The sequence below is a fragment of the Artemia sp. Qi Xiang Cuo genome, chromosome 4, assembly GCF_049724085.1.
Source record: "Artemia sp. Qi Xiang Cuo chromosome 4, ASM4972408v1, whole genome shotgun sequence".
Taxonomy (NCBI): Eukaryota; Metazoa; Arthropoda; class Branchiopoda; order Anostraca; family Artemiidae; genus Artemia; species Artemia sp. Qi Xiang Cuo.
Window position 1 is genome coordinate 41,305,372 of NC_142797.1, and position 21,053 is coordinate 41,326,424.

The window sequence follows — 21,053 nt, forward strand, 5'->3', positions numbered from 1 at the left end:
TTCCAAATCAGGGTTTTTGTAACATTCGGTTCATGTAATAGAAGTTCGTCTGTATTTCATTCAAAATTTGAAAAAAAAAAAAATTGTGTAAAATGCTCTTGTTGTTATTGAATTGCTTTGTTATTAAATTTTGTCAAACCCTAAAGTTAGTCTGAGCAAAAAATGATAAGAACTATCGTTTAATAAGATTATCGCCCAACACTGATCAGGAAAGCTCATTTCTGCAATGGATGATGGGGTTGTTTTTGCGCCGATTGAAGTCTTAGCTTCTTTTAGCACCTTATCAGGACTTAGAATGTTTTTGCACCGAGCCAGGAATTACCTCCCGAACTGCGGAATCACTTGATGCAAAAGTAAGCTAATTTTGGATCGATACAAAAATAGCTAACTTGTAACTAGTCTCAAATACGAGCTAAGTCCAAAGTGCACTCTATGTGCAAAACTAGGTAACTGCTAGCTCGGTTAAAAAACAAGATGAATACTAGCTTTGAAGTTTCGGTGACGCGGTATGAAGAAGAGCTCAGATTGGGCTCTATTCAAGAACAAAGCAGGTTTTTATCCAGCCTGTGGACCGACTCGCGCAGACACGAGTTAAGTCTGACTCGATTCAAACAAGAGGTAAGCCCGGACTGATTCAGCACAATTACATTCTTAGTCCTGATTCAATGCAAAGACGGCTATTGCTGCAGGCATGATGGATCCGAAAACGATCTAAGTTCTTACTCAGGTCAAATAAGAGCCAACTACTGACTCGGTGCTAAAACAAAGTACATCCTAGATGTAGAATTTCGGTGACATGGATAAAGTGAGCCAGGTCCAGACTAAGGCGGAAAAATTAACGAGCTATGCCTTATTTTATGTGCAAAGAGTTCTATTTTACTACATCAAGGGGCTGGAAAAAAAAAATTATGAATAGGAGATACTTCACTCATTATTAGGTCAACGCTACTGCTTTGGTGACTATATTTGGATAAATTGAAAGAAGAAGACTATTAATTTAAATTTCATTAAGCTATGAAGTCAAACTAATTTTAAGCTTATTTTAATCCTTCTTGTTTTGTTCGGAAACAGCTCACTGTCAGTATTACTAGTACTAGTAATTTCTGTTAACCTAATTCTAATATGATCAATGATTCCTTTCTACTCGGTTTAATATTTTTTTTTTTTTCCGTTGGTACGTTACTCATATTAAATTAAAAAAAAAAAAAAAACTTTTCTCAACTAGTAAGAAGTAAAGAGCAACACAAAAACTTAAAACGAACAGAAATTATCACGTATATGAGAGGTTTGCTCTTCCTCAACACCTTGCTGTTTACGCAAAATTTCCTTAGTACTTAAAAAAAAAACTTTTTATTGTTCTAATTAAACGAGCATAGTGTTTCAGGAGTCGTTCTTAAAGAATTGGGACAGAATCCAAACTTTAGGGTAAAGAGCGAGGTGTTGACGCATCCGTGGTGTTTCTTCTGGCAAAAAAACAAACAAATTTCACATCTTGCAGATAAGAGCTTGAAACCTCTACTGTAAGGTTCTCTGATACGCTGAATCTCATGAAATGATTTTCATTAAGATTCTATGACTTAGGGTGTGTTTCTCTTCTTTTTTTTGAAAATAAGGCAATTTCTTTCAGGCTCGTAACCTTTGATATTAAAAGACTAAACTAAATTAAACTTATATATTTGAAATCAGCATAAAAATATGATTCTTTTGGTATGTCTATTGGTATCAAAATTCCGTTTCTTAGATCATCGGATACTATTGAGCCGGGTCGCACCTTACGTACTGTTCGTTACCGCGAACTGTTTGATTAGTTATGCATTTCTAGACTCTACGAATTAACTTGTACGAAACACTCTGAAACAGTAGTAACTTTGTATACAAGAAATACCACGCAGCAATGACTTTAGCGATAAAGTATATTTTTTGCTGTTTCAGGAGGATAGTGAAAGACAAATTCAGTGTGGAAGGAGAAGTCAAAATCTGATTTGTCTCTCAAAAATTTTTAGTAGATGTTGCCCTGCATAAATGCTGCTTTATGCATAAATTCCGCTTCGCTTTTAATGATAACTTTAATGAGTCTTCATAACTTTAATGAGTCTTTGAGCCTTACGGTGACATTTTGATATATTTACTATATTTAAACTGAATATTATTAATGAATTCAAAAGTAAAAACTCATAAGTGTTTCTAGCCAAAATACAAAGCTCTTTCACTTTAATATAGAATAGAAATTTGATCTTTCAATCTTCGAAGTAAACATGTCAGCGCTATTACGATTCTTATTTTTAATAAAATATGTTTTCTGTATGTAATTTATTATTCTTATTTTGTTTTACAAATGCACCTAAAACTTGATTCTTTTTTTATTCTAGTTGCTTGATCACATTCTGTTTAACCCTGGACTTTGGATCCATGCTCCTGTAAACGTCCAGCTTAAATTGTACTCCCATTTGGCCACAGACTTGGTTAATGACAGCCACCTTTATTCGTCTGTTCGTCGAGTCTCCACAGTACTTCAAACGGTTCATACCTTGAAATATTATTATTGGCAGATTAATCCTAAAGAGCTTAGCGGTATTGTCCCAAAGGGCTTAGGTAACCTATTTTTGTTCTCAACTCCTTGTAAGTACTTCTGTGTGTGTTTGTGCGTATATGTGTCTGTGTATTTGTGTCCGCGTATGTGTTTGTTTGTGTGCGTCTGTATCTTTGTGTATGTTAGTTTGTATCTCTATGTCTACATTTGTCTGTAGGTGTTAGAGGCTGTATGTTTAAGTGAACATGTCTCTGTGTATGTGCGTGTATATGTGTCTTTGTATGGGTGTGTTTGTGCTTTGTGTCATCAGTATATGTTAGTCTGTCACAGAGACTGACACAGATATGTGTCAGTCTGAGTGCATCTGTTTATGTGTATGTATTTGTATTAGTTGTACGTGTTTATATTTTTGTATGTGTGTAAATGTGTGTTTGTCTCTGCGTGTCCGTGTGTATGTATTCATTAGCTAGTATTTCTATCCTGCATTAGTTAGTTTGTAAAAAATATTTTCCAAAAATAAGATTTGTAGAGAAACGTAAGGAGTGAACGTAAAACCTAAAACGAGGAGAAATGAAGTCATATTATAAGTCAAACTCAAAATAAACTGAAAAGACCCAGATCGACCATAAATGAAAATGAACAGTCAAGTTACGTTGTAAAACGAACGGATACACACAGTGTTGCTGCTCATTCCTTAAAGCCTTTAAAGATTGGGGTGTCATTTTATGCTTCCATTTGGGCTTTAATGAAAACAATTTGTATTTTGAACTGGCTGTAAGAAATCAAAAATCACAATGCTGCTGAAAGTTTAAAACAACGAGCTACTACAAAAAGACTCGAGCTATCGCTCTCTCAGACCTCCTCAAAGGTCAGTGTCTTTCGGGCTCGTTGAAATATATTCCGATATATATTTCGAATGGTGTGGTTTTTATTTTTCAAAGCATTGACAAATAAAAATGAAAATCATGAAATATATATAATCAAGGCTAAAGGAAAGAGGAAAATATTTTTTTTAGAACACGTGTATCAGTGATATTTAACTCAATAATAATTGTTCAAATAGACACAATTTTTCAAAGCTTTTACTTTTAATTCTATTTGTTTCAAAATTTTAAGAAACTGATGCCTGAATAAAAATTTGAAACAACGTTCGCATTTTTTAAAGTAATATATTTAGTTTGTTGAAACAATATTTTGATTTGAATTATCAATAAGTGACTTACAAATTCCATTTAGAAAAAAAAAATATATAAATTCACGACATTTCAGACAACAATAAAACTAGAATAATTGTTTAAAATGTAATAATACATAAAAGAAAGAATAAATTTTTGACTTTACATGGTATAAGGATAAAAGAGAAACTGTATAAAATATATAATCCCTTTTTTTGAAAGTGAGTATAGCTATTTGTGGTATCTTTGGGGCATCAGAGTCTCCTTAGCCTGAGAGCGTTATCGATATAAGTTTCAATGTGACCAGAAATCTTTTTTTTTTTGCCGTTTTTGGGCTCCATTTTTGGGGTTCCGTGTCATAACATAATTTCTTTCTAACTAATTTATTCCTTGTTCATAGACTTACAGTAGTAAGTTTCAAACTGACCGGAAACGGCAAGTTTTTTACCCTTTTTGTACGCCCGGACACCATCCCTGCAAATAATGGCATTTGTACCAATGACCCTGCATAAATATTTTCATAAAATGAAACTATTTTCAAAAATGACAAATGCACTAGTATTTTCGCGTATTCTAGACATATTTTCATTTCTTATAGTAAAGATATATAATAATGAAGCTGTGGAAGGGTCGAAGGCCCAAGGATCAGCTGAGCAAAAACGAGGTCAAGCTGCAAGGGCGAAAGTCCCACAAGGGCTGAAGGCCCGTGCTCTGACCTGTGCTGTTGAATAGCTCACAAGGATCGATGGCCAAAGCATATATATATATATATATATATATATATATATATATATATATATATATATATATATATATATATATATATATATATATATATATATATATATATATATATATATATATATATATATATATATATATATATATATATATATATATATATATATATATATATATATATATATATATATATATATATATATATATATATATATATATATATATATATATATATATATATATAAAATTATTATTTATTGGAAAACCTGTCATACAAAAAAGGAAAAGACGGAGCAATAAGCGAACAAAAGAAGAAGAAAAATACTCATAAACTTAGCAGTTATACATGCGGTTTTTAGTGACGAACACTGGAGCTAAGATCTAAATCAGCTCTTAGAACAAATTACAAAAACAGGAAAGAAACACTCAATTATACACTGCACTGTAGGTACGCGACATGTTTCTTTTTTTAGGCTGCTAAATACTGAACAAACATAAACAATATGAACATCAATGCATCAAGCCACAATTGGTTTAAAAAAAAAATTAAACCAAATAATCATCAGTGAATTAAAAATATACAGTAGATAATCATATCAACTAGTGTAAATATGGCAAGAAATTCTCAACAAATGATTCATTTACTCCGATATACATAGATATCAGAAACAAGGAAATTATTCAATCACGGATCCTTTTACATCTCTACGTAAAGCAATATGCTTAAAAGAACCGATAATTAATAAACAAATAAATTATTAGTAATATATGCAATATATTATCAGAGAAAAGTTTACACCAAAAATGAGAATAACCATTCTCACTTAAATTGGTCTCACATGAAAAGAGAATAAATCATCAATCAGTTTAAAATTGCAACAATTACACTAAGCGCAAAAACAAACAAAAAAAACATCTTAACTACTGGGCCAGTGCTGATGACCAAGCATGGTTCAACTTCGTTAAAAGGGAATTCAATCACATCCAATCAAAATTTTGAGATAGCCATTTTGTTCAGCGTAGTTGATTTCCAAATAGAAAATATGTTTTTGAGGAGGACACTCCCCCAAAACCCTCAGGGCAAGGGTTTTAAGTTATGCCCAGGGGGCATATAAGGTTTTCATAGAAGGTGTTGTCGTAGAAACTTCAAAAGGGGCTCATTCGATGGGAAATTCAAAGGGGTATTGCCCGTTTTAATAGTTGAAAGTGGTTGAAGGACAATTCGCCCCCCCCCCCGCCCCCATGTCCATCATTCCCCCAAACACATCCAATCAAAATTTTGAGATAGCCATTTTGTTCAGCGTTGTTGATTTCCAGATAGAAAATATGTTTTTGAGGAGGACTCTCCCCCATAACCCTCAGGGCAAGAGTATTAAGTTATGCCCAGGGGGCATATAATGTTTTTATAGAAGGCGTTGTCGTAGAAACTTCAAAAAAAGCTCATTTGATTGGAAATTCAACAGGCTAGTGAGCTTTTTAATAGTCAAAAGTAATTGGAGGGCAGCTAGCCCCCCCCCCCCCACGCCTATCATTCCCAAAAACACATCCAATAAAAATTTTGAGATAGCCATTTTGTTCAGCGTAGTTGATTTACAGATAGAAGATATGTTTTTGAGGAGGATACTCCGCCACAGCCCTCAGGGCAAGGGTTTAAGTTATGCCCTGGGGGCTTATAAGGTTTTATAGAAGACGTTGTCGTAGAAACTTCAGAAAAGGGCTCATTTGGTTTGAAAATGAAAGGGCTAGTGCCCTTTTTAATAGTTGAAAGTGATTAGTAATATTTTTTGTTGTTGTTGTTGTTTAGACCAGGGCACTTCGTATCGAAGGAGTTGTCGTGGGAACTTCGGAAGGGGCTCATTCGATTGAAAACAGAAAGGGCTGATGCCCTTTTTAATAGTCGAAAGTCATTGGAGGGCTACTAATCCCCCTTCCACTCCCACCCTCCCATTTGCCCATTATTTTTAAAAACTAAACGTTGCCTCAAGATTAAATCAAAATGCAGTGTGATAATGCTAATTCCCAATAAGGCATCTCAGTAATATCCCAAGAACGACTGAGGGCATTATGTTCAAACTTTCGGGGGCACTTCTGCTCTTAAAATTTAACCAAATCAAAATATTGTAAGTGTATCCAAGCTATCAAAGAAAGTAAACAGATTTTTTTGCGAATGGTATCAAGTTTTCCGTTTCAGGTCAATAGAGGAGGTATGAAACTAAGTTATACAGTACTATTTGTGTCCAGATTTTTAAAACGGTGTATGTTGTTAAAAATTGCTGAAAATTTTTCTCCAGCATACAAATAGCAGGCCAAACTATAAAGTCTTAAAAATTGAAAATATTTAAAGTGTTATTTTCTTTTTTCCCTGAAAAGACTATGTCAATATAAAACGAACAGAAATTAAATAAAAAAACTTTCCACAAAATAAGTTTTTCAAAGAAAAGTAAAGAAGTCCATTCAACAAAAAATGAGCAAAAATAAAATAATCTACCAAGCTCGAAACTACCACAAATCAGCATCGATAAATAAATGAAACCCAAAATGAACAGAAATTAAAATAAATAGCCGATTCAAACTCAAAACGAGCAGAAATTAACATAAGTTGGGCGCAAAACCCCTATGCTTTCCCAAGGCCAGAACAAAATTTGCACTATACTGAAAAAACTATAAATGTTTTTACTTTTATAACTTTAATAAATCAAATAATATTAACATTTTGATTACTAAATATCAATATATGTATATTAAACTGACAATGCACATTCATTTGTATTTTTTTCAGTAAAGTTAATTATTCTTTATTCTGCACTTTATTCTTCAAAATATTTGCTTAAAATTTACAACAAAATTACTACCCCATATAGAGCAACCATTGACAACGTAAGGATGAAAAAGTGAATTATATAAATCAACATCAATGCGTAACGATAAGATTATATCAGTAAAGTTAATTTTATCTAATTAATTTAATATATTTATATTTAAAAAAATGTAATTCAATATTAATTTAATAAAGTCGTTAGAGGGCTATTTGCTGAATCTATCCTAGATTTATGGGATCTCTCCAGCTTGACGAAATATCTAAACCACCTAATCCAATCTTTTAAAGCCATGTCATATCGCCTGAATGAAGGTATGAGTTTTTTATGTTTTGCTGAATTTCGCACTTCCTTTGAAAAGAAAATAGCATTTTGTTGTGTTGATAGTGCTTTTTAATTGCTATTATAATAATAATTTTTTATTATCACTCCATCTTGAATATTAATCAAGTTTCAAAGGGAAAAAATGATTTTTCTTTTCCTTTCTTTTTATCACATCTGTGACATCAATTTAGTTTTGTATTACATTTCTGTAATTTTTTTCTTTAATTTTCTTATTTCTGGAATTTTTTTCTTTTTGTCTCACTGGTTTTGGAAGTTTATCACTGTTTTTAAAGTTGTATTTGTTTTTGGAAGTTTATACGAAGTTTATTGGGATATAATGTTTTATCGATAAATATATATGTATGTATATGTGTGTATATATATATATATATATATGTATATATATGTATATGTATATATGTATATATGTATATGTATATATATATATATATTTATAAGTACACATATTTATAAGTTACACATATTTATAAGTAGTAGGTTAAATATGTCACTGAGTTATGGCCTTTGCAAAACAAAAGTGATCCGTTTTTCTGGCCTCGCCCTGGCCATTCATTGGGTCCCCAGGTAGCAATAAGGGAACACTCTACATATATGTGTGGGGCGTTCATAAGAGGCACGGCCAAAGGGGGGACCTTGTCCCTGGAGGTCCATAGTAGAAACTGGGGCGGCCTCGCATGGGGTCATAAATACAGGTGGAAGAGAAAGGAGGCCCCTCAAATGTACACTCAAAAGGGCCCGCTGGTTTGTCCACAAGTTCCATGAGTTGCAAACCTTCTCCCAGCAATGGGTTAAATTGCATGGTGATGCAGAACACCCTCGCGGGAGGATCCTCTATTGGAGGACAACTGCGGCAGGGCGTAAGATCCAGATCTATGGACAACGGCCTCTGTAAAGGGCTGCCTCGACCTTTTCGGGGTACCAGCAAGACTGGGGACCTTGTGGTCAACTCTAGTCCCACTTGAGAAGTGGCGCCGCTCGAGGAAATTATAGCCTAGTAAACGACACAGCATTTGCACGGGATTCTGACTAATGGACAGTTCGTCTGGGATTGGTATGTTTTGATGGGCGTCTTTGGGCTGAAAAACCACTTCCTAGCTAATTTATCTGTTACGGGTTGCCTCCCCGTAGTAGCATAATATTTGTAGGCATGAATATATAATGAGTCGGAGTTAATAGGCTTAAGATTGTCTGTGCAGGAATTCAACTCTTGTTGACAGAAGAGCATTGCCAAGAGCTGAAAACCATGTTGCGACCAATGTGGGCCCAAGATTGCACAAAGCCCCCATTCATGGAGGTCTAAGGGACTTCTTGCTGTCCGGTTCTAAGCCGGCTTAAGCACTTCGGTGTAGACTTGAGAAGATATGTGATCCCCGTCCTGTACTGGTATCCGGGATCATTGCTTTTCCTGAGGCGAAAATAATTTCAATGATTTAAAGAACATTGAAACTGGGACTTGGAATATTACAACATTAAAAAATGACTATCACATCAATATATTGACTGATGAATCCAGATGATTTGAACGGGACTTATTGGGAGTTTCAGAAAATTATATGCCAGGTGTAGAAAGTATAACAGTAAATGATGGAGAATTTGTTCATTCAGGCAGGAAGAACGGAGCACGTAGACAGGAAGTAGAGCTCATAATGAATAAAGAAGCTGCGAACTACTTTTTAGGCTGGAACGGTACTAATAATAGAAAACTAATTTCCAATTTTATGACTAGAAAGTTCAGGGTCTCAGTTATAGTAGCATACGCCCCTGTAGAACCGACGGATGGAGATACTAGTGACTCGGATGAATTTTACTTACAGTTACAGGAGCAAATAGACAAGGTCCCAGGTAGAAACATGATGTTATTACTGGGAGATTTTAACGCCCAGGTTGGTAGAAATAAGGATAGATGGTATCCCAGCTTAGGTAAATTTGGTGTAGGAAAAGAAAACAGTAATGGATACAGACTTTTGCAATTTTGTAGGTATAACAATCTAGTTATAACCAATACGGTGTTTGGTCATAAAATGGCTCATAAGCTAACATGGTATTCACGTGATGGTAAGACAGCAAACCTTATTGATTATGTTATAGTAAACCGAAGACTGGCAGGATCAATACAAGATACTAGGGTATATAGGAGTGCTGTTATTTCATGTTAAAAGTAAAGATCACCATCTAGTAGTGTCAAGGGTTAATTTAAAGCTGAAATATCGGAAGGGTAATTACCTCCCGGGAAGTTATGATGTTAGTAGACTCTAGGATGAGAATTTGAGAGAAACTTTCCAGGAACAGTTGAATACTAAACTTGAGAGTTTAAAATTTGATAATTAGGAAGATGGTTGGAATAATTTTAGAAAAATAGTTTGTGAAGTTGCAGAAGGTGTCTTAGGGAAGAAAGCCAGAACTGCAGCTAAGAGTATTAGTGAAAAAGCTTTATGTTTAATAGAAAGCAGAAAGGATTTGCACAAGAATTATCTGAGTGAGAGATCGTATGATAACATAAGAAATGTAAAGAAAGTGGAGAAAGCATTGAAATATGAACTAAGGAGGTGTGAATTGGAGGCCATGGATAAAATTGCCGAGGATTTAGAAGATGCAGCTAGACGGCATAATAGTAAAATATTGTACTGGCACGTTAACAAATTGAGATGTAGTAGTCAATCCGGACTTGTCCCAGCTAAAGATAGGAATGGGGTCGCAATTAGCGATAAGGAAAAAGCTAAAGCGAGATGGGCCGAACATTTTAAGAACTTGCTTAATCGAGATAGAGTTGCAGGAAAAAATATAGAGGAAAATGAAAAAGTTTGTGATACCTTGGATGTGAAGGAAGATTTGTTTTGTGAGGACGAATTAGCAACAGTACTAAAAGGATTAAAGAATAATAAGGCTCCAGGTGCTGATAGGGTAGTAAATGAGTTTCTTGAATATGGTGGCTCTGAGGTTAGAAATAAGTTATTGAAGATTATGAATATGATTTTTGAAAAAGGGGAAGTACCTAACGATTTTAGGAAAATCTTAATTAAGCCACTTTATAAGAAAGGTGATAAAAGTGAGTGTGGTAATTATCGAGGCATTAGTCTGGTCTCTGTAGGTAGCAAATTGCTTAGTAATATGATACTTTTTAGACTGAGAGATGCCGTAGACAAAGTTTTAAGAGAAGAGCAGTGCGGTTTTAGAAAAGGTAGAGGATGTGTTGACCAAATTTCCACTCTTAGGTTAATAATTGAGAATTGCCTAAGTTTTCAAACACCTTTGGTCCTCAGTTTTATAGATTATGAGCAAGCGTTCGATTCTGTTGATAGAGGAGCTTTAGTAAAGGTTTTATCCTTGTATGGTATACCAGACAAATACACTAAAGTGATTATCGCTATTTACGAGAATAAGAACGATTTAGTTATGGAAGGAAACGAGGAAAGCATTTGGTTTTTTTTCGAGTCAGTAGTTAATCAGTACTAATTTCTATCCACATTTATAGGGATAATTTTGATACAATATCTCTTAATGAGCAAAGGAAAGTTAATTGGAGACTACTGAATCAAATTTAGAGGAAAAAGTCTCCTGGAGTTAGATTATGCTGATGATTTAAGGATCCTAGATGAAAATTTGAGCAAAATGAATGAAGTTTTAGAAAAGGTGATGAAAAGGTGAAAAGGAGATGAAAAGGTGACGTTGGGTAATGAAAAGATTGATCAGGTGGGCAGCTTCACTTACCTTGGTAGTATTATTAGTAAAGATGGTGGGAGCAGTGAAGATGTTAAAAATAGAATAGCCAAGGCTCAGGGTGTTTTTTCACAGTTAAAAAAAGTATGGTAGAATAGGAAGATAAGTCTGCAAACCAAGATTAGAATCTTAGAAGCTACTGTGATGACAGTGGTCAAATATGTCTCTGAAGCACTGACGCTCCGAAAAGCAGGTGAAGATTTGCTAGATGTTTTCCAGAGAAATTGCTTAAGGATTGTTCTGGGTACCCGGCTGACTGACCGTATTTCAAACAATAGGCTATACGAAAAATGTGGTTCAATACCGCTTTCTAGGTCTATAATGAAAGAATGGTTGAGGTGGTTAGGGCATGTTGTGCGGATGAAGGATGACAGATTGCCGAAGAGTGTTCTTTTCGGCCAACCCTCTAGGGCTAAACGGAAAGCAGGTCGTCCCCTTCTGGGGTGGGAGGACGTCATAAAGAAAGATTTAAAGGAAATGGGAACTTCGTGGGTGGGTGTAAAAAGGGAGGCTTTGAATAGATTGGGGTGCAGGAGGAGCTTGCGTAGCTGTGTTGGCCTCAGGCGGCTTGGTGCTGCGATGAGTTGTTAGTAGTAGTAGTAGTATTTGCTTTTCCACATCTATAATGAGGTCAGCAATGCTGAATTTTCTAATTAGGTAAGAATTGCGGGTCCAGGAGGGAAAACTTAAAAGATATTTTGCGAACCGGAAGAAAACTGAAAGAACTTTTGACTTGTCAGATTTTGTAAGCATTTTCCAAAACGGCGATATGTACAGATAATGTGGTAGAGCGACAGAGTTAAAAAGTTTCGAAAGAAGACGGTGATTGAAGCGTAACTTATTAGTTACAAAAGATAACCCAACTCTACGTTCAATGTGAGCAATTAATAGTTGTCGCGTGTGCATTATTGACGAACCAATGGGAAGACCGAGGTAGGTGATATGATCTACTGGCTTAATCCTACTATTTCCTAGAGGAATATCCCTAGGTGACGCTTGCTTCCAGTTGAAGAATACACCTTCAGACTTTTCAGCATTGAACTGAAGACCTAGTTTTGCATACTCAGATTGTAGCGTTGTGAAAATCTCGTTTATGCTCTGGATAGTGCGGCTCAAATTCAGAATGTCGTCTGCATAACATACGAGAGATAAATCAAGACCGGCAAAGATGAAAGATGTGGGAACAGCTGACTGTGCATCAAGAACTCCGTTATTGAAGAGTAAAGGGGAAGAAACAGCACCTTGACGGGTACCTTTTTCGACATTGACAAAAATATTAGGGGTTGCTTCGTAGACTTGAGAGCCGTCAATTTTAGCTAATGGGTGAAGTATTAGGTGAATTTTAAGACGATAATACATGTCTCGAAGGGCTCTGACATATGAAGGGCTCACTCCACGTTTTGCTGCATGGAGCAGCATAGCGGCGTGAATGAGAGAGTCGAACGCTTTACGAACATCATGCCCGGTCAACACGAGAGTTTCACCTGATGCATCAGCATCGATCAGTGCGTTCGCGACAGCCGACAAAGCGTGGACACAACCAAGACACGGCTGAAATCCAAATTGGTAAGGTGGAACATAGCATTTTGCGTTCAAATGGTCAATGAAAAGAAGTTCAAAAAGCTTACAGAAGGTAGTAGCCACTGTTATAGGGCAGAAGGAGAAGCACTGGGTAGCGAGTTTACCTTTCTATTGAATTGGAGTGAGATCTCCAATTAAGGAAGGAGAAGGTACAAATCATTGCGTGACAATCATATTCATCCAAATAGCAATATGGTTTACCAGCAGCTCGCTTCCATGCAGAATGTGAAGAGCGCTCATTTTATCGATGCCAGAAGATTTCTTATGCTTTAGGTGTTGGATTGCTCGCAGTACAGAATCAACCGAAACAACAAAATTGTCGGTTAGACAACTAGACATAAATTTATCAAGCTTATCTTCATATTCGGACTGTAGGGCGGCATCTGGTGGGGAGAATTCAGCAGAGAAGTATGAATTCCATTCGGAACCAGGAATAACTTGAGTAGATAGGCGGGCACTAGGAGGATCTCGTGATACATTTCTCCAGAAAGAAGATTGGGACAGAGAAGCTTGCTGGGACGTCTCTTCAACTATCTGGTTCAGTTCTCTTGCAAACTTTCTTTTTGTAGAAAGATGAATGTCAGAAAGCCAGCCAGAGCGAGGACGGTCACACTGGAGCCACAAATGGTACCAAAATTCTGATTTTCTCCAAGCTTCAACTAGGCTCGGATTACTGGTCCAATGCTTTGTGACACCGCGACGTATACGTATAAGAGGTATAACGGCTTTTTCCGCGCATCGAAAAACATGAAAAATTTGTGCAAGATAGATAGACCCGTATGCAAGATAGACCCGTATTTCATTTGCACCAATTTGCAGAGTCCTCATGAGCAGCTGGAACAGAACATGAATTTTATGTAGGACAGAATTAGTAACTGCAGCAAAAAGATCACCTTGGATGTTTTTCCAATCCCTGTAAAATTGGGCATGAGGCTGATGTGGTTGTGTGGTGGTAATTGACTGAGCAGAGGAACAAGAAATAGATACAGATACTGGAAGGTGGTCCGATAGTTGAAAATCACTAACGATGTGAACAGGTCACACTTGGAGATTTATAGAAGAATCCGCATGGTCAAGGTTCGATATGAGGCTTCAATGGTCATTGCTAGTGCAATCGAGATGTTTCGACAAGATCCTAAAACAATTATCAAAAATATCGGACAAAACAGGAGTACGTAATAATGAGGCATCGGTTAAACTACAGCTAAAATATCCTATGGTAATTAAACACTTATCTAACAGGTGAATCTTTAGAAGGCAAGACCCTAGTTTCTCACAAGCAGAAGTAAATAAAAATTCCGATCGGTTATTGCGGTAATCTGTCGGGAGATAGACGTTTACAATAACATATTCTTCTACACTGACAGCAAGAAAAAGTCACATGAATAAAAAATACTCGACCGGCACGAGGTCCTAACAAGCATCACAATACCACCCAAGGGGCAACCACTGGAAGCGGATCGTTTTGCGGGCACCGAATAGCTAGTAAAATTATTGTCAGTTTTCAGAAGGCCTAAACAATGACTCGTCAAAAAAAATTCTTGCAAGCACAATACGTCACAATTCGAAAGCAAACCTTTTATCACAGGAGTTCTGACTAAAAGTCCACTTTAATATTCCACGAAATTACAGCTTGCGCAGTAGTAGACACATCCATATCATACCGTAGGCTTTGCTAGTTGACTGGTGTTATTAGGACACTTTACACTGTAACAAGTATGGCCGGCAACTTCACATTCTAGACACAACATTTTTTCCGAACACGGAGAGGCACTGTTAGAGGTGTGATCACATGATTCACAGCGAGAGCAGAGGGACCGATTGGAACACTGGGAGGACAGATGCCCAGTCTTATGACACGAGAAACAACGCTTTGGGAGGTATACAAATTCTTGTGCAGAAAGCTTTTCGTAGCCAACTTTCACAGACACTTTCAAGAACTGATCCAGGTTTTGTTTCGACTCAAAGTAGACTTTAAACACTCGGGATTTTCCGCACTGTGAAACTTTCACGTAATTTGGTATAAGGAATTTAACTTGATTCTCATCGTATTTGATCGGTACGCCTTTCAGGATCCATTTAAACAGTGGGGATTTCACACTCACCGAGATACCTGAGGTACTGTTTTTAGCATTCTTGACTATTTTGTTCGCTGCACGCTTTGATTAAACAACAAGTTTCCATTCCCAAGTCGATCTTTTAAGTTCAGTTATTTCACCTGAGGCCTCAGGGCAAAGTTTATCGACAAAATCATTACGAGCACTAGATTGAGGTCAGGTTTGCAGGACAGTTTTTTAGTACAACGGCAAACCTAGGAGGTGGGGCAGGGTTCATTGTTACGTTGGTGTCAATTCTAGCTGGCCAAACAGGGCCTGAATGTGTCGTATTCTCTAAAAAGCCGTCAATTTTTCGAGAGAGTTCATAAATAGCGACGAAGACCACACTGCCTTTCCGTCACAAACAACAAAAGTACGAAGAACAAAAGGGAAATCTTTTTGTAAGACAGTGGAGATAATTTGAATGAATATTTCGGCCCTATGTCCAAGGGCCGTCCTCAGCAAGACAAAAATATATAAAAGAAAAAAGACTCACAACAACATGCGACCAATAAAACCAAAAAAGTGGAAATTCTTTCAAAACAATCCTAGCATCATTACTTCAGCGAAGTTCAACCAGGACTGATAAAAAGTAAGGTAAAACAAGACGATTCAATGAAATGAAAGAAAATAAATTAAAAACATGTTCTTATTGCTAATCCAGCTTTTTTGGCATCTAACCTCAAAGGCCTTTTTGTGACCAGGTCTGTGTTAATGTCACTTATTTTTTTAAAAATATTTTGTAAGATCATTTTTTATTAAATTTTTGTATAGAGCAGTTAGTGTATATTCAACCAAGTCCCTATTTAAGGAAATATTATTATTAATCTTAATTATGATTTCAATTGATTCTCGTACTACCTGCTTTATGCCTAGGTCATTGCTAATAAGGGCAGATTCATCAAAAAGTATATTGTGGTTAGGATTTTCAAAAATATGGCTGCCTAATGCAGAATCAGATGAAACAGTGGAAATATTAGAATTTAAAGCTTTGACAATATCATCTTTATGCTGTTGTATGCGCTTTTCTAAATTCTGGTGTGTTCTACCTATATAATATTTGCCACAATCGCATGGTATTTGATAGACCCCTCTTTGGCGAGTAACTGGGGTTTTATCTTTACCAGAATTTAGAAAATTTATGATTCTAAAATTATTTGTGAATACTACATGCAGATTATTTTTTGTGCAAACTTTTTTAAGATTTGTAGTGATTTTTGGGATATAGGGGAGGTAGATTATATTTAAGGGCTTGTCAGACATCTCACTTGGTAAGCTATCATTAATTTTACGGGAATGTCTTTTCAGTCTACAATTAATTACATTATTAATAAATATCATAGGATACCCATTTCCAAAAAGTATGTCCTTGATAAAGTTTAATTCTGCTGTGATGTGGGAATCAGAACAAATATTTAGGGCGCGATCGACGAGGGATATTACGACTGCTCTTTTAACTTGAGGGGGTGGTTTGATGTAAAATGCAAATATCTATTATTTTGTGTTGGTTTTCTATAAATAGTAAAATTGAGTTTATCAAAGCTACGAATAACTAACACATCCAGGAATGGGATTTTATTTGCGATTTCAATTTCTAAGGTAAACTGTAAATTTCTATCATATGTATTAAGGTGATCTAAAAAACCCTTAAGCTCATTTTCCCCATAGTTCCAGAGTGAAATTACGTCATCCATGTACCGTCCCCAAAAAATATGTTTCAAAAAATACGAATCTAATGCCCAATTTTCAATATGTTCCACATAAATATTTGCCAGTAACCCGGAGAGGGGAGCGCTCATCGCTAAGCCCTTAATTTGCTGGTAAAAAGAATTGCTGAATTGGAAATACATTGAGTATTTGTTACAGAGTTTAACCAAGGACATTAAGACATCACAATCTATTCCTGCTGCTGAAGCTTCTATTAAGTGATAATTTTCTTTGATTTTATTTTCTAATAACTGTTCAGATACTGCGACATCAATATTTGTATACATTGAAACAATGTCAAAGCTACTTATAATTGTATTTTCTGAGATATTTACGTTTTTGAGTTTTTCAACTAAATATACCGAATTACATATATATGATTTTTGAGAGTAAATCAAAGGTTTAAAGGCTGTACATAACCATTTCCCAATATTGTATGTGGGGGCTTTCGTACAAGCTACTATGGGCCTTAAAGGAATGCCTTGCTTATGTAATTTTGGTAGACCATAAAACTTTGGGCAAAAGCTACCACGGGGGAAGAATTTATTGTATAGCTGCGGAGTAACTTTACCATTTTGTTTTAAACTTTTTAATTCATTTATAATTTTGTTTGCAAATTGATCAGTATGATCGTGGGGTGTAGTTCTATATGTTGTCTCGTCATTTAAATGAGAAGAAATTTTTGTATCGTAATATGTCGTATCCATGACAACAAGATAATTGATTTTATCTGCTTTAGTTATAATAATGGATGAATCTTTACGGAGATTAGATAGTATTTTTAGGTCATACAAAGAATCTGGTTTTTTATTTGAGGGAAAATTAATCTTTTTTTGATTATTGTAAAGTGTATCTATAATACTAGCCCTAACTTCATCTGGGTTGGGTATAGATGTATAAAATTTGTGCACAGAGGATTCTAGAGAGGAAATTAAATCTGCCACAGGAACATGTCTTGGAAGAAAAGAGAATTTTGGACCTTTTTCGAGAATGTGAATTTCCTTTGGTTCAAGCGTTCTAGAGGATAGATTAACAACAGCAGGTCCAGGAGTGAAACTTGGATTTTAAGTAGGTTTAGTTCTCGAAATTTTATACCTGAGGGTTTCAAATTTATTAATAAGCATGTCCCTTGTTAAGCGGCAATCGGGACTAAACAAATTTCTTTCAAGCCTAGCACCATGGTTAATATCAACAGAGGACAAATTTTCAAATAAAATATTTTTTAAGGATTTCCTTTCAGAGGAAATAATATATCTCTTTTGTTTTTTGTCTTTAATGATGTGTGTTAATGTTTTAAATTGTAGTGTGCGAGCAAATTGCTCTTCTTTCAGGGTATTTAAGTGTAATCTGAATCTTAAAGACTTGGGCATAAGATTTTCAATTTTACAAGATTCTAATAATTTTTGCTGGTTAATGATATTAGCATGTTTTTTGCCTAAATTAATAAAGTAAAAGATATCATTGGTCAATTGCTCCCTATAAGCAAGACGAAAATAGCGAAAATAGCGACGAAGACCACACTGCCTTTCCATCACAAACAACAAAAGTACGAAGAACAAAAGGGAAATCTTTTTGTAAGACAGTGGAGATAATTTGAATGAATATTTCGGCCCTATGTCCAAGGGCCGTCCTCAGCAAGACAAAAATATATAAAAGAAAAAAGACTCACAACAACATGCGACCAATAAAACCAAAAAAGTGGAAATTCTTTCAAAACAATCCTAGCATCATTACTTCAGCGAAGTTCAACCAGGACTGATAAAAAGTAAGGTAAAACAAGACGATTCAATGAAATGAAAGAAAATAAATTAAAAACATGTTCTTATTGCTAATCCAGCCTTTTTGGCAGCTAACCTCAAAGGTCTTTTTGTAACTGGTTCTGTGTTAATGTCTATCGGTTTTTTAAAATATTTTGTAAGATCATTTTTAATTAAATTTGTGTATAGAGCATTTAGTGTATATTCCCCCAAGTCCCTATTTAAGGAAATATTATTATTAATCTTAAGTCTGATTTCAATTGATTCTCGTACTACCTGCTTTATGCCTAGGTCATTGCTAATAAGGGCAGATTCATCAAAAAGTATATTGTGGTTAGGATTTTCAAAAATATTGCTGCCTAATGCAGAATCAGATGAAACAGTGGAAATATTAGAATTTAAAGCTTTGACAATATCATCTTTATGCTGTTGTATGCGCTTTTCTAAATTCTGGTGTGTTCTACCTATATAATATTTGCCACAATCGCATGGTATTTGATAGACCCCTCTTTGGCGAGTAACTGGGGTTTTATCTTTACCAGAATTTAGAAAATTTATGATTCTAAAATTATTTGTGAATACTACATGCAGATTATTTTTTGTGCAAATTTTTTTAAGATTTGTAGTGATTTTTGGGATATAGGGGAGGTAAATTATATTTAAGGGCTTGTCAGACATCTCACTTGGTAAGCTATCATTAATTTTACGGGAATGTCTTTTCAGTCTACAGTTAATTACATTATTAATAAATATCATAGGATACCCATTTCCAAAAAGTATGTCCTTGATAAAATTTAATTCTGCTGTGATGTGGGAATCAGAACAAATATTTAGGGCGCGATCGACGAGGGATATTACGACTGCTCTTTTAACTTGAGGGGGTGGTTTGATGTAAAATGCAAATATCTATTATTTTGTGTTGGTTTTCTATAAATAGTAAAATTGAGTTTATCAAAGCTACGAATAACTAACACATCCAGGAATGGGATTTTATTTGCGATTTCAATTTCTAAGGTAAACTGTAAATTTCTATCATATGTATTAAGGTGATCTAAAAAACCCTTAAGCTCATTTTCCCTATAGTTCCAGAGTGAAATTACGTCATCCATGTACCGTCCCCAAAAAATATGTTTCAAAAAATACGAATCTAATGCCCAATTTTCAATATGTTCCACATAAATATTAGCCAGTAACCCGGAGAGGGGAGCGCCCATCGCTAAGCCCTTAATTTGCTGGTAAAAAGAAATTCTGAATTGGAAATACATTGAGTATTTGTTACAGAGTTTAACCAAGGACATTAAGACATCACAATCTATTCCTGCTGCTGAAGCTTCTATTAAGTGACAATTTTCTTTGATTTTATTTTCTAATAAATGTTCAGATACTGTGACATCAATATTTGTATACATTGAAACAATGTCAAAACTACTTATAATTGTATTTTCTGAGATATTTACGTTTTTGAGTTTTTCAACTAAATCTACCGACTTACATATATATGATTTTTGATAGTAAAGCAAAGGCTTAAAGGCTGTACATAAACATTTCCCAATATTGGATGTGGGGGCTTTCGTACAAGCTACTATGGGCCTTAAAGGAATGCCTTGCTTATGTAATTTTGGTAGACCTTAAAACTTTGGGCAAAAGCTACCAGGGGGGAAAAATTTATTGTATAGCTGTGGAGTAATTTTACCATTTTGTTTTAAACTTTTTAATTCATTTATAATTTTGTTTGAAAATTGATCAGTATGATCGTGGGTTGTAGTTCTATATGTTGTCTCGTCATTCAAATGAGAATAAATTTTTGTATCGTAATCTGTCCTATCTATGACAACCAGAGAATTGCTTTTATCTGCTTTAGTTATAATAATGGATGAATCTTTACGGAGATTAGATAGTATTTTTAGGTCATACAAATTATCTGGTTTTTTATTGGCGGGAAAATTAATCTTTTTTTGATTATTGTAAAGGGTATCTATAAGACTAGCCCTAACTTCATCTGGGTTGGGTATAGATGTATAAAATTTGTGTACAGAGGATTCTAGAGAAGAAATTAAATCTGCCACAGGAACATGTCTTGGAAGAAAAGAGAATTTTGGACCTTTTTCGAGAACTTGAATTTCCTTTGGTTCAGGCGTTCTAGAGGATAGATTAACAACAGCCGGTCCAGGAGTGAAACTTGGAGTGTAAGTAGGGCTATTCCTCGAAATTTCATACCTGAGGTTTTCCAATTTCTTAATAAGCCGTTCCCTTTTTAAGTGGAAATCGTGACTAAACAAATTTCTTTCCAACCTAGCAACCTGGCTAAAATCAACAGAGGACAAATTTTCAAATAAAAAATTTTCGAAGGATTTCCTTTCAGATGAAATAGTATATCTCTTTTGTTTTTGGTCTTTAATGATATGTTTTAATGTTTTAAATTGTAGTGTGCGAGCAAATCGCTCTTCTTTCCGGGTATTTAAGTGTAATCTGAATCTTAAAGACTTGGGAATAAGATTTTCAATTTTGCAAGATTCTAAGAATTTTTGCTGGTTAATGATATTAGCATGTTTTTTGCCTAAATTAATAAAGTAAAAGATATCATTGGT

The 21,053-nt window shown here is 35.1% G+C and overlaps 1 protein-coding gene across 1 annotated transcript in view; it reads left to right on the forward strand.

Annotated features, from left to right (window-relative positions):
• Window positions 1-21,053, forward strand: part of rg (A kinase anchor protein rugose) — a 334,338-nt gene that overhangs the window by 187,268 nt on the left and 126,017 nt on the right. Inside the window, exon 14 of the mRNA XM_089088303.1 lies at window positions 2,370-2,592. Coding sequence (XP_088944429.1) covers window positions 2,370-2,592 — 223 coding nt within the window. The remainder of the gene's footprint in view (window positions 1-2,369; window positions 2,593-21,053) is intronic.